Source organism: Protopterus annectens, chromosome 10.part0, assembly GCF_019279795.1.
Source record: "Protopterus annectens isolate FY-2018-M chromosome 10.part0, PAN1.0, whole genome shotgun sequence".
In the NCBI taxonomy this organism is placed as follows: Eukaryota; Metazoa; Chordata; order Ceratodontiformes; family Protopteridae; genus Protopterus; species Protopterus annectens.
In genome coordinates, this window is record NC_056744.1 from 53,752,439 (window position 1) to 53,768,798 (window position 16,360).

At 41.3% G+C, this 16,360-nt stretch overlaps 1 protein-coding gene across 1 annotated transcript in view; it reads right to left on the reverse strand.

Moving 5' to 3' along the window:
• Positions 1 to 16,360, reverse strand: part of HEXD (hexosaminidase D) — a 651,835-nt gene that overhangs the window by 303,944 nt on the left and 331,531 nt on the right. The window contains exon 8 of the mRNA XM_044085015.1: positions 16,011 to 16,082. Coding sequence (XP_043940950.1) covers positions 16,011 to 16,082 — 72 coding nt within the window. The remainder of the gene's footprint in view (positions 1 to 16,010; positions 16,083 to 16,360) is intronic.

Here is a 16,360-nt window from a genome sequence, read left to right on the forward strand (position 1 = left end):
GCCTGCAAAGAGGGTAAAAATGAGTGCCCCCCTGCTTGTTTATATACCACATGACCGTGGTGTTGTCTGTCTTTATCAATAGTTGTCCTGGATGAAGTAGGCCCTTGAAGGCTGTCAGGGCATTTTGAACTGCTAGCATCTCTTTTTGATTGATATGTAGATGCATTTGGTTTGAGGTCCATGTGCCCTAAATGCATCTTCCTGCCATGTGGGCCCCCTAGGCATAATCTGATGCATCCGTTGTTAGTGTTTGCCTGGCTGGGGGTAATGTGAATGGTTGTCCCTTGTTTTGGTGACAAGCCTTTGCCCACCATCGAAACTCCTGTTGGAGGCAGGGAATGAGAGTAATCATAGTTTCCAGGCTGTGGCAATGTTGAGTCCAAACACTTTTTAGGTACCATTGAAGTTTCCTCATATGCAGTCTTGCATATGGAATTAGTAGGATGCAGGATGCCATGAAGCCCAAAGCCTGCAGAATTTTTCTTGCAGATAACGTGGCCTTTGTTGCCAGCATTTTGAAATAGGTAGTCAGTTGCCTTTGTTTGTCTGGCTTGAGATAAGCCATCTGGGCCAGCTGTATTTAAGATAACTTGGCCTTTGTTGCCAGCATTTTGAAATAGGTAGTCAGTTGCCTTTGTTTGTCTGGCTTGAGATAAGCCATCTGGGCAGCTGTATTTAAGCTTGCACCCAGGAATATTATCTCTTGAGAGGGTACTAGTTTTGATTTCTTTTCGTTGACTGTGTACCCTAGGCATGTTAGAAGTCTTTTCACAAACGCTAGATGCTGTAGAAGAATGTCCTTGTTCTCTGCTTGAATTAGACAGTCGTCCAAGTATGGATATATTTGTATTCATCTTTGTCTGCAGAATGCAATTACTGGTGCCAGGCACTTTGTGAAGAGCCTGGGCGCAGTAGATAAGCCAAAGGGCAGTGCAGAGAATTGGTAATGCATTCAGCCAGCCTTGAATCTGAGGTATCTTCTGCATATTTGTCTGATTGGGACATGCAGGTATGCCTGTTTTAGGTCTAAAGTCACAAGCCAAGAGTTCTTGCCCAGCATGGGCAGAAGCTGCTGCAAAGTCAACATCTTGAATTTTGGTATATCCAGGAATATGTTCAAAATAGATAGGTCCAGTACTGGCCTCCAGGCCTTGTCCTTTCTGGGTACCAAGAACAGTCGAGTAAAATCCTTGTCCCTGCTCTTGCTCTGGTACTAGTTGAATGGCCCTCATGTCCATGAGGGACGAGACTTGTTTTTGTGCCTCTACCCATTGATTGTTTGGCAGATCTGGCCAGCCGTCTGCCTTTGGCAGGGTATGGAAATGGAACTTGTAGCCTTGTGACACGATATTTAAGACCCACTTGTCCTCGGTTATAATGTGCCAATTTTGAGAAAAAAGTGCTAACTTTCCCCCTAGGGGGGCTGCCAGGAGATAAGTGCTTGGTGCAGGCAGGGGGAAGTCATTGGGACTGTTTCCTGAATGGTTGTGATTTGTCTTCTCCAACTTTGGAGGTAGAAGCCCCCCATTGTTTTGAGCGGAATGAACCTTGTGCCTGGGATCTGCCTCTCGGGCGTCTGGGTCTGCCCCTTTGAGGTCTGTCTGACACAGGAAAGGACCATTTCTTTGTTGGCCAGTGTCTACTAAACCTAGGTGGCTGTACTTGTAAAAAAATTGACCGTTTGCATAGATTTAGCTTTGTCCTCCATTTTCTTTAACACCTCTTCTGCCTTAACACCAAACAAAGAATCATGCTGTAAATGTGCATCTAATAACAACTTTAACATGACCAAGCAGATTTTGTTCCTTTAACCAAGCATGCCTCCTAATTACAGAACCTGTAACTGCGGCCCTGCAGGAGGCTTCTAAAGAATCGAAACCACATTGCAAAGTATGCTTTCCAACTTGTTCTGCTGCATGCAATAAATCCTGCATTTCCTTGTTTTCTGCACATTCAGAGTTTAACAACATTTTCTGTTTAAGCAATGCCATGACATGTTGCTGATATTTGAGCATATGAAACTGACAGTTTAAGGCCCTTACAGCCAAGGTAGCAGATGTGTAAACCTTTTATCCCCATCTATCCAGTGCCCTAGAATCTCTGTCAGAGGGGGTAGGGTTTTTTGCAGCGGACACCTTAACTCCTTTGGGACCCTGAGAAATAGTTTCTGGGTCTGCAGCAGGGTTTTTAAAAAGGAATTTATGTGAGTCAGGAACCCTGTAATATGTCAGGCTTAACAGGAGCTGGAGGTAAGGAGTCAGGGGTAAGACTAGACTCCAAAAACACATAATCTACAATGTCTAACATAGGTGGGATGGCTAGTGGCTTGTGTTCAGGTAGTAACAGGAAATCCCTGAGCCTCTTTTTAGATTCTGAAAAATCTTGGCCCTCCCAGTGGAAATGCTCCCTCATGGTATGTAAGGTTTCCCCAAAAGAAAAGTCCTCTGGAGGAGAAGCTGAAGGTATAGATTTCTTCAGCATCAGAATCCTCATAGGGGGGAAGAGAATATTCCTGATCAGAAGAGGAATCAGAAGAAATGGACTGAAGATTCATAGTCAGTCTCTTGCCTAGGCCTCTTATCAGGAGGGGGATGGGAAACCCTGATCAAGGTAATCAAGTCTTCGGCCATTTTGAGCATCTGGTTTTTGGGCTTGGAGGCCTGTCCACTTGGCTCTTGGGTTTGCTTCTTTGCCTTTGAAGGTGCTTTAGTCTTTCCCTTTGAAGTCGGTTTAACGTATACATGTTTAGGTCTGAATACACCCTCAGAAGCCGGTGCCTGCTCAGCGGCTCCGGACCCATCCGAAGAAATAGTGTCTGAGGCTCCAATACCTTGAGTTTCCAGCAGCATAGCCGACTTCACGTGGGAGTCGGTAGCGGCCTGCGACTCTAAAGTAGCAGGTGTCAGGGGCTGCGAAAGCACCTCATTGAGAACCGGCGACTGGCTTAGGAGAAGCTTCGTCATCAGTTTTGGGCCTCAGTTGTCTTATCTTTTTCTTTGCGTTTTTTGTGAACTCCGGTAGTTGGATGGTTATCCGACAACATTTCTGGATAATTAAACCTGCGTCCAAAATAGTTTAATGCGAAATCATACCGATGCTTAATAGTGCGTTGGTTAAATTTAGCAGAAAACCGACAACCTGAAACGTTATGGTCAGGGCCTAGGCAAGGAATACAGTAAGAATGAAAGTCCTTATGAGGTATTTGCTTTCCACAAGAAATACAATTATTAACTTTTTCTGACATCGGTCTGGAAAAGTTTCCCCAATGGGGTACTTAGCTTTATAGAAAACTTTGGATCTGAAACTCTAACGTGAAAATCTCAGGAGTCATCCAACCGGCACTTGCGAACTGCTTCTGTTTCGGGCACCGCGCGGCAAGAAAGACTAAAGAAAATGGCGTTGGCCGCATCTTTTATACCCCTGACGACCTGACGTCAGGGAAGGGGCGACAGCGGCCGACGCAGGACCCAGGAATTTGGAATTCAGGCCGACTGAGAGCAACTTGCCAGCAGGATTACCCAAATGTAATGACTGCAACAGTGAAACACGAAGAACATCAGACAACTGGCTATACAGGTCCTCATGTCCAGGTGGCATCCAGTAAAGGTCTATGCTTGTAATGGCTCTAGCTGGGACTTCACATCTTCAGCGATGTCCTCAAGGTCTTGCACAACTGTAATAATGTACCCCTTGCTTGAATCCACAACTCTGTTATGGCTGCAGGGAGCCAGTCATCCAGATAAGGGAAAACTTGAGTACTCTTTAGCCTGAGGTCAACTGCTGTGTCCATCATACATTTAGTAAACACCCTGGGGACTGAGGTAAGACCAAATGGGAAGGCTCCAAATTCATAGTGGCTTGCTCTGACCCTAACTGCATTAATCTCCTGGATGCCTTGGTTACCTTGATGTGCAGGAGGGTGTTCTTGAGACCCAGAAACCAGAGGCAGCCTATGTCCTGTAACCATAGGAAGATTGAATGGAATATCAACATCTGGAATTTTTATTTCTTTATCAAAAGATTTAGGATACTCAGCTCTATTATGGGCCTGAGGTCCCTTGTCTTCTTAGGAACCAAAGACAATCTTCTATAAACTCCAGATCCTCTCTGGTCTGGTGGGACCTATTGGATGAATCTTTCTGCCAAGAGGTTTGCTAATTCTAACTTGGCAGCATCCTTTTGCTGGGGTGAGACATCTGGAAGGGATAAAGAGGCAGGCCTTGGAAGATATACAAGGAGACTCTTCTAGCCTATGAATACTATCTCCGTTATCCATTTGCCTTGCATGATGGCCTGCCATGAAAGAAAATACAGGGAGATTCAACCATCGACTGTCTCCACACTAGGACAGTCAGGTAAGTCCTCAGGGATTCTGCAAGGACTGTGGAATAATTAATTTTGCATAAAACCTCTGCCTCTAGGGCAGTGTTTATTCTAGAAACCTCCTTATCTGTGCTGGTCTCTATTAGAACACTATTCAAAAGACAGGTGTGTCACTCTTCTTATGTGCATTAAGAAGGCGGTGAGGCTTGGGTGTTCATTTAAGTAGTTTATTATATACAAACACATCAGAATGGATGGCAGGAACATTGAACTTAAATAAACTGACTGAACACATACTTGCATACTCTCACTCTGGCGGCTCACTCAAAATGGCACTGTTACTTGCACGTGCTCAGTACTTGTATGCAGATGCTGACTCACTGGAAAGCTTCTTAAAGGTACATCACACACACTGCTCTACAGCCTCCCTCTTTACTGAGCTGTCTCATATAAACAGTGACATTTCAATAGGCATGCAAATTATATAGACACTAATAAAGAAAAACAACAGTCGTGTCCAGGTTGCCATGTATCTGGAACTCGGTTTCGAGATGTAACCTGATCTTGTGACATAATAGAACTGGGTTTAGCAACAGGGACAGTCATTGGAGAATGTTCTGCTAGAGGAGTCGCAAGGATTTCTTCATGAATAGGGATTGCTGATGGAATGTTCTCTGGAATAAGAACATTGGACAAGTCACTCTGGGAACTAGAGTCTTTGTCACAGGCAAGATTGCAACACTGGTTCAGACACTGGTAATAAATGCTTCCGATTTTGTGTGAATTCCATTCCTTGTGATTCAACAATGTAAGATCTTGCCTCTTGACAAAACTTTTCACAAATCCGATGCAATCTAAACGTTTTGACTTCTGCATCTGGAATTTTGATTTCTTTACCAAAAGATTTAGGATACTCAGCTCTACTATGGACCTGAGGTCCCTTGTCTTCTTAGGAACCAAAGACAATCTTCTATAAACTCCAGATCCTCTCTGGTCTGGTGAGACCTCTTGGATGAATCTTTCTGCCAAGAGGTTTGCTAATTCTAACTTGGCAGCATCCTTTTGCTGGGGTGAAAAATCTGAAAAGGATAAGGAGGCAGGCCTTGGAAGATATACAAGGAGACTGTTCTAGCCAATGAATACTATCTCCCTTATCCATTTGCCTTGCATGATGGCCTGCCATGCAAGAAAATACAGGGAGATTAAATCATCGACTGTCTCCACACTAGGACAGTCAGGTAAGTCCTCAGGGATTCTGCAAGGACTGTGGATTAATTAATTTTGCATAAAACCTCTGCCTCTAGGGCTGTGTTTATTCTAGAAACCTCCTTATCTGTGCTGGTCTCTATCAGAACACTGCTCAAAAGACAGCTGTGTTACTCTCTTCTTATGTGCATTAAGAAGGCATTGAGACTCGGGTGTTCGTTTAAGTAGTTTATTATATACAAACACATCAGGATGGATGGCAGGAACATTGAACTTAAATGAACTAAATAACTGACTGAATACATACTTGCAGGCTCTCACTCTGGCTGCTCACTCAAAATGGCACTATTGCTTGCACATGCTCAGTACTTATATGCACATGCTGACTCACTGGAAAGCTTCTTAAAGGTATGTTACACACACTGATCTACATCCTCCCTCTTTACTGAGCTGTCTCATATAAACAGTGACATTTCAATAGGCATGCAATTTATACAGACACTAATAAAGAAAAACAACAGTCGTGCCCAGGTTGCCATGTATATGGAACTCAGTTTTGAGATGTAACCTGATCTCATGACATAATAGAACTGGGTTTAACAACAGGGACAGTCATTGGAAAATGTTCTGCTTGAGGAGACTCAAGGATTTCCTCACAAACAGGGATTGCTGATGGACTGTTCTCTGGAACAGGAACACTGGACAAGTTACTCTGAGAACTAGAGTCTTTGTCACAGGCAGGATGCTGCAACACTGGTTCAGACACTGGTAATAAATGCTTCCGATTTTGTCTGAATTTCATTCCTTGTGATTCCACAGTGTACGATCTCGGTTCTTGACACAAACTTTTCACAAATCCGATGCAATCTAAACGTTTTGACTTCTGCATCCTCACTACCTCCCCTTTTTGTAAAGAAAAGAGCGGTTTGCTGGTTTTATCATAGTAAGACTTCTGAGACAAATGCTTCTTTAACAGTTGGGCTTTCATTGCTTTGTCATTCTTAGCACATGGAATCAATAAACTGCTGCTAATTGGTAGTGTGATTCTGGTTTGTCTCGACAAAAGTCTCTGGGCAAGTGAACCAAGATGACCATCATGAGGAATATTTCTGAGATTTAACAAGTTTAGAAAAAGATTGGTATTGTCACATCTGGATTTCTCTAACAGCTGTTTTGCACTTTGAACTGCGCATTCAGCCAAGCTGTTTGTCTAGGGGTATTCAGGACTATAGGTAATATGAACAAAGTCCCACTCTTCTGCAAATCTCTTGAACTGCTGACTTGGAAACTGTGCAACATTGTTAGAAATAACTCTGTGCGGACTACCAGGGACAAAAAAATGTCTCTTCAAGTTAGTAATGACAGTATTGCAAGTTAGGTTGGGAAGTAGCTCAATCTCGAACTAGTTTGAATAAGAGTCTACTAACACCAAGTAATGCTGAACATTCCACTCAAAGATATCTGTGGCTACTGTCAACCAAGGTAGTTCTGGATTCTGGCCTAAATTAAATGGTTCTTTCTAATGATGCTGGTTTGAACCATTACATACTGAACAAGATGAAAGTACTTTCTCAATATCTCTTGACACAGAAGGCCAAAATAGTAGATCTCGTCCTTCTTTTGGAAGAATCAGTTCCTGGGTGGCCACGATGCAAGATCTTAATGTACTCTTGTTGCAAGGATTTTGGAACAATCACTCTAGTACCTTTCATGATGATACCATTATCTGACAAACTCTCATCTCTGTATGGAAAATATGGCTGCACTTCTACTGGTAAACAAGATTGCTTTGAAAGCCATCCTTGACTGCTAAAGTGGTTAAGCTTTTGGAGAACTGGATTTGAAGCTGTGTGAGTTCTGAGCTCGTCAAGACGTGTGGAAGAAAAATTTCTCACTTCCATGACCTCAAAATCTAGTTGCTCATTGTTACACTGTTCTGTGGTTTTTCTGGGTGATCTGCACAAAAAGATAAAGTGAAATTGTACTTCTGTAATTTGAGCATTATGCATTGCAATCTGGCAGAAGCTGTATGTATAGGCTTTCTCAAAATAGTAACTAAAGGCTGGTGATCAGTTTCGATCTGGATAGGTTGACCATAAATATAATCATGAAACTTTGAACATGCAAACACAATTCCCAAAAGCTCTTTCTCAATCTGGGCATATTGCATCTCGTTCTGGGTAAGAGCTCTCGATGCACAGGCTACTGGTCTACCCTCTTGAAGAATGACTGCACCTAGACCAAACTTAGAAGCATCACATGAAAAAGTAGCTGTTTTGTGAACATCGTAGTAGCTGAGAGCTGGTGGGTTGGTAATTTTCTGTTTCAGGGCATCAAATACACTTTGGTGCTGTTCAGACCATGACTGAATTACATCTTTGCATGTCAGCTCTTTTAGCGGTGCTAAAAGTTGGCTTAAATCTGAAATGAACTTGCCTAGATAGTTGACCATGGCAAGAAAACGTTACAGGGCTTGAACACTGTCTGGAGCTGGCATCTCAAGAATTGCCGTTTGCTTGGATCTGGTTGTAAGCCGGAACTGGTAAACAAGTGACCAATATAAGTAACTTCTCATAGCCTGAACTTGCACGTCTGAGGATTTAGCTTAAGATTCAATTCACGTGCTCTTTCCAGAACTTTCTTGAGGTTTCTGTCATGTTCAACTTCACCGCTGTCTCCTACTAGAATATTATCTACTATAATAGCACAGGGATAGCCTGAAAAAAATCTGCTCCACTGCACACTGAAAGACTTCACTGGCAGAATTTATCAAAAATGGCATTCTCAGAAATCTGTATCTTCCAAATGACATACCGAATGCGGTTAACAATGATGATTTTCAGTCAAGCAAAATTTGCCAAAATGAACTCTTTACATCTAAGACAGAAAAAAACAGTCGCATCTGGCATGAGGGCAGCAACCTCTTTGACTGTGCGCATTGGATGATGAGGCCTTTTTAATGCTTTGTTCAGATCTCTCAGATCAATACATATTCTGATATTATTTGAGCTTTTCTTATGACCTACTATCATAGAAGATACCCATTCAGTAGGTTTTTCTACTCGACAAATTACTCCTAGCTGCGCCATTCTGTCTAGCTTGGCTTTGGCTCTGGTTTGCATAGCTACTGGAACTTTCTGGGATGGCCTGATAACTGAGCTGACCTCTGGGTCTAACTTCATAGAGTACACAACTGGTAGTTTGCCTAGTTTGTCTGCAAAAATATCAGCGTACTCAGAAAAAATAGTTTGGGTGAAATTTGTGCTGCTGTCATGCAGGCTTACATAGTGAACTTCTTTATTAAGTGAAAGTAGTTCCATTTTCAAACGGTCTCTGAGGTCTGATAATGACAGCAAGTGTCTCTTGACGTATGCACGTCATAGCTGTTCCCAACAGAGTAACATGAAAGCACTACTGAGCTTTTGGTTTGAATCGCTTCACCACCATAAGCAACAAGCTTCACACACTTTTCAAATCAAGTTGTTCTGTAGCTTTTACTCTAGCAAACATTTTTGCTGACATAACAGTGCACTTTGAGCCAATATCTACTTCAAGCTCTAAGGGACTCCTTTTAATCCAAACAGTACAAAGATCTCTTTCTTTACCAATAAATCTACTATATTAACTGTTTCACCAAGCACAGACACACCATCAACATAAAAAGGGTTGCAGCTTTCTAACTGATCAACTTGACTCTTTGAATGCCCTCTTTTAATCAAAGAATGTGCCTTATTTGATTTACAAAACCTTTTGAAATGATTCATCTTCTTGCAAAAATGACACAGCTGACCAAAAGCTAAGCACTTTTCTCTTTTGGGTTTTTGCCTTCCACCACATTTATGACAGTTGGCAATAAAATTTGGCACTGCAGCTAACTTCGTTGGTTTACATTTGGTATTAGAAGTGGAGGTAACCAGGAACCCTTTTGATTTTGCTGACTTACCCCTATGCTTCACTGAGCAAGCCTTGGTATTTGCTGGAAAGACTCAGGGTTTCCCAGGGACTGTTACAAGACCTGCAGTAGCTGTCATGTGCTTGGGCCTGTTTCTTTTAACCACATGCTGCCTATCAACATGAGCTTTGTCACTGTGCCTTCCACTGCTATTCTCATTTGTAAGCATGCTTGTGTGCTTTTCTGTAAGCTTGTATATCTGACAAATCTCAATGGCCTTATTTAAAGTTAAATCACTGTCTCGAAGCAAAATCTTTCTCATTGTGTCATTATTAATACCACACACAAGCCTGTCTTTTATCAACTCATCTCTCAAAACACCAGATCTGCACATTTTAGCCTTGAGAAACATGGCTGTTATATATGCTGCAAATGTTTCACCAGGCTTTTGATCCCTTGTATAAAATAAGTGCTTTTCCAATGTAATATTAATTTGGGAGTTACATATTTCTCTAATTTTACATTTTAAGCACTCAGGGTCTTCCCTTGTTTCAGCCGTTACTACTATATGGCGGTATTCCCCCTCCCCTGCAAACACAGCAGGAGCATATACAAAATAATGCTCTCTTTCAATGGCCTCAGAACCAGTTAAATTAAGCAGAATAAACGCTTTTGTATGTGCATCCCTGTCAGAAAAAGCAGCCTGTATGAAAATATCGTATTCCTGCTCAAACACTCTCCAATTTTCTGCAATATTTTTATCAAACACAAGTTGTGCGGGTCTGCGAAAACCTTCTGCCATGCCCACAGATTATAGTAAAACACAAAGTAAAATGGCCCTTGTAATTATGTACACACATTCACACACCAGATACTTGCAATAATATTCAAAAGCACAATAAAGTCTGAAATAGTGTACACTTCAAAATATGCTTTGAAACAACTGTACTGTGTGAAATAACTGCACTGTAATACTGCACACATTTGCAAACACTTTGCACACTTTGGATACTTTGAATACCTTTATTTAATGCAAAAAAGTAGCACATAGAAAAAAAATATGGTCGTTTTCCCTTTTTTGTACATTTTATGCGATTCAGATATTTTTTCAAATGTTTTCGTAATTATTTTGAAAATTTTCATTAATATGTCACAGTATCAGACATTTCGTTAAATAAGAAATTCATTTGAGCATTCTGAGTGCTTCGTTTTATATTTTTAGCAAAATAAATCATTTAAGCAAGTTTTAGTACCTGGAATTTGTGTCTGACCTCTGTTTTGTAAGTCATTTGAGCAGTAGGGATGATCCACTCCTGTAAATTCCTCCAACTTTAACTGGTTGCCACATGGCTGTGATTCTGGATCCCATTCTGACATCATGTCGCTCTTTTTATGTGCATCAAGAAGACATTGAGGCTTGGGTGTTTGTTTAAGTAGTTTATAACATACAAACATCAAGATGGATGGCAAAACATTGAACTTAAACTAACTGACTACATACTTGCATGCTCTATCTCTGACTGCACTGAAAATGGCACTGCTGCTTGCATGTGCCCAGTACTTACAGTATATGCATATGCTGACTCACTGGAAAGCTTCTTAAGGGTATATCACACTCTGATCTACAAGCTGTCGGCATTTCTTGAACCACAGATTTTGGACACTCCTTTGATTACCAGAATTTCTCTGAGAAGTGAGGGAACTTTACTTCAACAGCTGACAGCATCTTCTTCTCTTGCTTACTTTGCTGCAGTTTCTGTTTCACCTGTGGCCCAAACAAGGATGAGCCATCATAAGGGTTTGGTGAAAGATACATTTTTTCATGAAATTACAGTTTCTAAGCTAAGCACGGTGATAAATGGCTATACAGGACCCTGCTGCATGTGACATTTCATCAGTTCCATCAATACATGTTAGCCAGTGTTGTTACCTGAGGAAGTAGCTTTCATTTTAGGTTCCATAGGGCAACTTATTGTGTGTCTTGGGGACTTCCTCGCTCATACCACAGTAAAAATAAGTCACAAGTGTCAGATAATTCAGAGCCCTTATAGAAAAGATACCTGACACATATACAATTTCCGAAATGGTGCATTGCCTGAAAAATTCTTGCTGAGGGTGATGGACTTCTGGTTTCTCCATACAAGGGCTCTGTCATAAGAGTATAGTCCCTACAATGCAGTCATCTAAAGGGGCTTTACTCCAACATTCTTCAAAAAAACCCACCAGAATAAAAAAATTCAAGTAATAAAAACAACTGCTACAGAATGTAAATCCAAGTTTATTTCACTCTCTCTAGCACCTCAGTAAAATCCCTTCTGTGGAATAGAAAAAAAATCCCCAAAAAACAGCTTAAATAATCACAGTAATAAAACAAGACTTCCAATTACAATCCTTATTTAACCCCTTAGGGTTCAAAGTATTATATTTTAAAATATAAATAGTCTCCTTATATAATAACTTTTCCTTAAGACTTCTACCTTCCTCCATAAATAATTTAACTTGTTCTAAAATGCAGCCTTTCAACAACGAAGCATCACTATTATGAAAATCATTAAAATGAAGTGCCAGAGGGCTTCCCAAACATACATTTTTAACATTTCTAACTTGTTCCTGTAATCTTACTTTGAAAGCTCTCTGGCTTTCACCAATATAAAACAACTTACAAGGGCACTGTAAAATATAAATCACACCTTGAGTGATACAATCAAATATCTGTACAGGTTTGAAGTTTATATTATTAATCTTAGGAAAATAATGTATTATTAATGGACATAGCGAACATTTGCCACATCTATATGTACCACTGTGGCATCCCATAAATGGGTTCATATGTGTGTATGAGGCTAACGGCCCTGCAGCCTTTACAAGCTTAGCCCATAGGATTACCCTGGGATCGTGCCACCCGACCTTAGGCCCAATACATGGAGTAGGATAAACAAAATTATTATGCACTACAAAATTAGCTATACTCCTACCTTTTTTATAAGAAGAATAGAGGATCTTGCCTGGTCTCCATGGAAAAGGTGCAATCATATCTGGTTAGAACTAAGCCCTCTATATGACTGGGGAAACCATGCAATTTGAAGAGGTAACTACCCAAGAAGTAGGATGGATGAAGCAAAAAGCTTCCTAAAGTACCAACTCCTCTGGGAGACTGGGTCAGTTGGCCATGACATCCCCGTGATGCACTAATTTCCACATCTACCAAAATTAGGGATCATTGAGGGATACTGTGGAAGCATCCCCTACTAGCCTGGTATCCAGGAAAGTGGATCTGCAATAGAATCCAAAAGATTCCTATTACACATCATTATCCTATTAACAGTTGGGGAAGACTCTTCTAAGTGTAAAGAAGAGAAATCTACACCAGCTCCTGTGAAACTGTCAATACAGCAGCCTTATGGTCCTCTGCCTCTCTGAGAAGACTGTAAGACTAAGATATCAGAATAAGGAGGAATCCTGTGGTGAAGTAATTGGTGGTGCAACTCTAAATGGGTTTCAGCCAACCCTTGGGATTGCCTCTGTATCATAACCTTTCTCTGTCTCTCTCTCTCTCTCTCTAACTGCTGATGCTGAAACGCCCCATAACAAATAAATCAAATGACTCACTAAAGATGGAGGCAAAGAGTAAACAATGAGAAGCTTTTCTAGCTTAAAAGCAGAGGCTCACGTTGGTGCCAAGTAATCAGATGTTGATGCTGTTGACACCAATGACCTTAATGGTCTCAGGGTCAAAATCAGCACCAACCCACTGGTATCAATGCTATGCCAGGGTTAGTAGTACATAAGAGAGAATCAGCACCTAGGCAAAGGACTGTACAGGTGTTGATGAAGGAACTGTAGGAAGAACAGCTAGCTCCAGAGCTTCTGGTGCTGAGACAGAGCCCAGGGAAGAAGTAAAAGAAATAGAAGGAAAGGGGCCTTTCTTCCTGCCTTGCATACAGAGGAAGAAGAGAGGACACTCATCTCAATTTATATATCTCAGCAAGTGCCATCACCATCTTCTCCAAACCAAAAAGGAGTGAGCATCTGTGGATATACCTGTAAGAATAAAAGGACATGGAAGAAGAAGGCCTTGACTTCAAATATTTTGACAACTCCTTCTCAGAGGAAAAGCTGTTAACTCATTTCCTAGTGGGGGGACTACAATAACATAAATCTCCAACTGTGAGATCCCAGAAAAATCAGAATGTCCCTAAGAAGTCAAGCTTCTCCAAAGCTAATTTTGGGCTCCTAAAAACAGAGGTGGCTAACTTCACGGCACCCATGCAAATAGAGAATAGTTACATGATCATTGAATCATACATCAAAGCACTGTACGAACACGTACACAAATGCATGGATCTCACCATACCCAATAGAACCAAGATACTCTCCTTCAAAAAAAGGAAGCCAATCTGGTGGTCCCCTGCCATAAACAAACTCTACAACAGAAGGAGGAAACTGATGCAGAATAAGGTGAAGTCCCAAGACTGGAAAAACTCACTTATCAGCCTCAACAAAAAGTTGAGATCCCTCATCAAATCCTCTAAAGCTAGCTATGAAAACATAATTGCAGCAGATAGTAAAGACAACCACAAGGCCTTCTATAGTTATGTAAATCTCCACACCAATACCCAGATTTGCTGTGAGCTACTGCACAATGATACCTCCTATACTGAGCCAACAGATACTGCCAATATACTGGCTGGCAGATTCAGTGCCAACTTTACCCCCCCCCCAAAGGACCAGTCACAATACCAGTAGATTGCCAGGCACCCAGTATTACTGCTGCACAGGTTAAAACAGCAATATTCAAGGCTAATAATACTGCTTCTATGGGACCTGAGAATATCACTGGCTGTGTTCTACATGAACTGGCAACTCACCTGTATGCCTTGTTCAATCACAGCCTCACCTTAGGCTTTGTCCCTACCAAATGGCGCACTGCTACAGTCATCCATCTCCACAAAAGAGGAGCAACTACAGACCCTGGGAATTATCACCCCATTAGCCTGACGAGTCTGATATGCAAAGCTATGGAATGCTTCATCAAGGACCTAATAAACACGGATGTAGGGAATCTCCAAACTCTGGATTCCACACAGTTTGGCTTTGTGAAGGGTAGATCATGCCCGCTCAACTTGGTCAACTTCTCGAGTCAGTCACCAGAGCTGTGGATGAAGGCAAGGTGGTGCAATACAACCTACCTTGATCTGGCCAAGGCCTTTGATACCACTTCCCAATCAGGAATCATAGAAAAAAATCACTAAGTTAGGCATTAACCCCTATATCACTAGGTGGGTTGCAAAGTGGCTCACAGGTAGAACCCACAGTGAGAAAGTAGCTAATTCCAAGTCAGACTGCCGACCAGTCATGAGTGGAGTCCCACAGGGTTCAGTCCTCGGTCCCCTCCTGTTTGGTATCTACTTCTCTGAAGACCAGGCCAACACGAAGGGACTCTGGCTGACAAAGTCCGCAGACGATTGCAAGTTGGGAGCTATTATTAAGTCCCCAAGTGATGTTGACATCCTACTGAAAGGCCTCACTGAGACCAACGACTGGTGTCAGAAAATTAGCCTTAAGCGTGTGTGTGTGTGTGTGTGTGTGTGTGTGTGTGTGTGTGTGTGTGTGTGTGTGTGAGTGTGTGTGTGAGTGTGTGTGTGTGTGTGTGTGTGTGTGTGTGTGTGTGTGTGTGTTGTGGTGGTTCTTTCTGTACTGATGACTAGCAGAATGTCAGGACACCTACACAGCACAAATCAAAGAACGTCAGAACACAAAATATCAGCAATGAAAATAAAATCATGACTTGGGCTGCAAATATAGCTATCTTAATCTACACCCTTAGAAAACAAGGATACCCCCCCACCCTAGAATCATTCAGATTTTCAGAATACCTTGCTACTTTGTCAGCAACATTTTATCAACTCCACGCCTGAATCCATATTATTGTGAAGCCAGGTTTGGAAAAGAGGGAGCTGATAACTCACACAAACATACTCTGGCCTCTGCAATCAGTAAAAGACCAAAATTCTATGAACATGCATACACGTAAAATAATGGGCATGCTCAATGGCAACACAAAAGTCATCAGCTGGCTGTGGAGGTAAGAAGAATGTTGCTCCTATTAACTTCTCACTCTACAGCTGTAGATGGAACAGGCCATTCACTGACAGTGCAAGTGCACTGCTAACAAAAATATGCCTTAATTATTCAGAAAATGGTCTTTTAGTTCAACATCCATGTTCTGATCATGAAAATTGTGACTAAAACAAACAGGGAAGAGCCAACAATCACTTTAAAAAATCAAAATACTGCACAAGTTAACAAAAATGATACAACACTGAGGAAGCCTTGTGAAAAATCAAGAGCAAGTGATCAGAGTATGAAGATACTGAAGTAAAATGTGGTTAGTGCAAGTGAAGTTGTGATGGGCACCTGTTGCTCCATCACAGCTGCGGCATCCAAAGTTAAAATGGTCACAAGGTCTATATAAACATAGCACATATGTAAGACACCCTGTCATTCAAAGGGCTGTAAACTTTAAATAATTATGTTAAATGGAAAATACATGAAAAAAATGTAATGGCGTTGCCACTACTGAACTTACCTTTACCATTTATATCAAACTCTGGAGAATAATCCCATATCATTGGTTCGACCAATAGGGCAACATCAGACTCTTTAGAAAGAGAAACATGACAGATAAGCATATGAAAAAGCATATTATTTTATGAAACATATACAGCTTCCAGAAACCCTCATCACAAAAGTCTATCACAATCAGAAGCCATACTACAGATCAGCAAATAAAAATAAATCTCTAAAATGTGATCAGTGTTTTTTACTTTTTCTTTTTTTTTTTTTCTGGTGCTATCATGCATTTAAGCTTTATGTCAAAATGCAGGAATTTGTCCACTTTGACTAAAGCATTAAAAATTACCAAGGTACCCATATGGA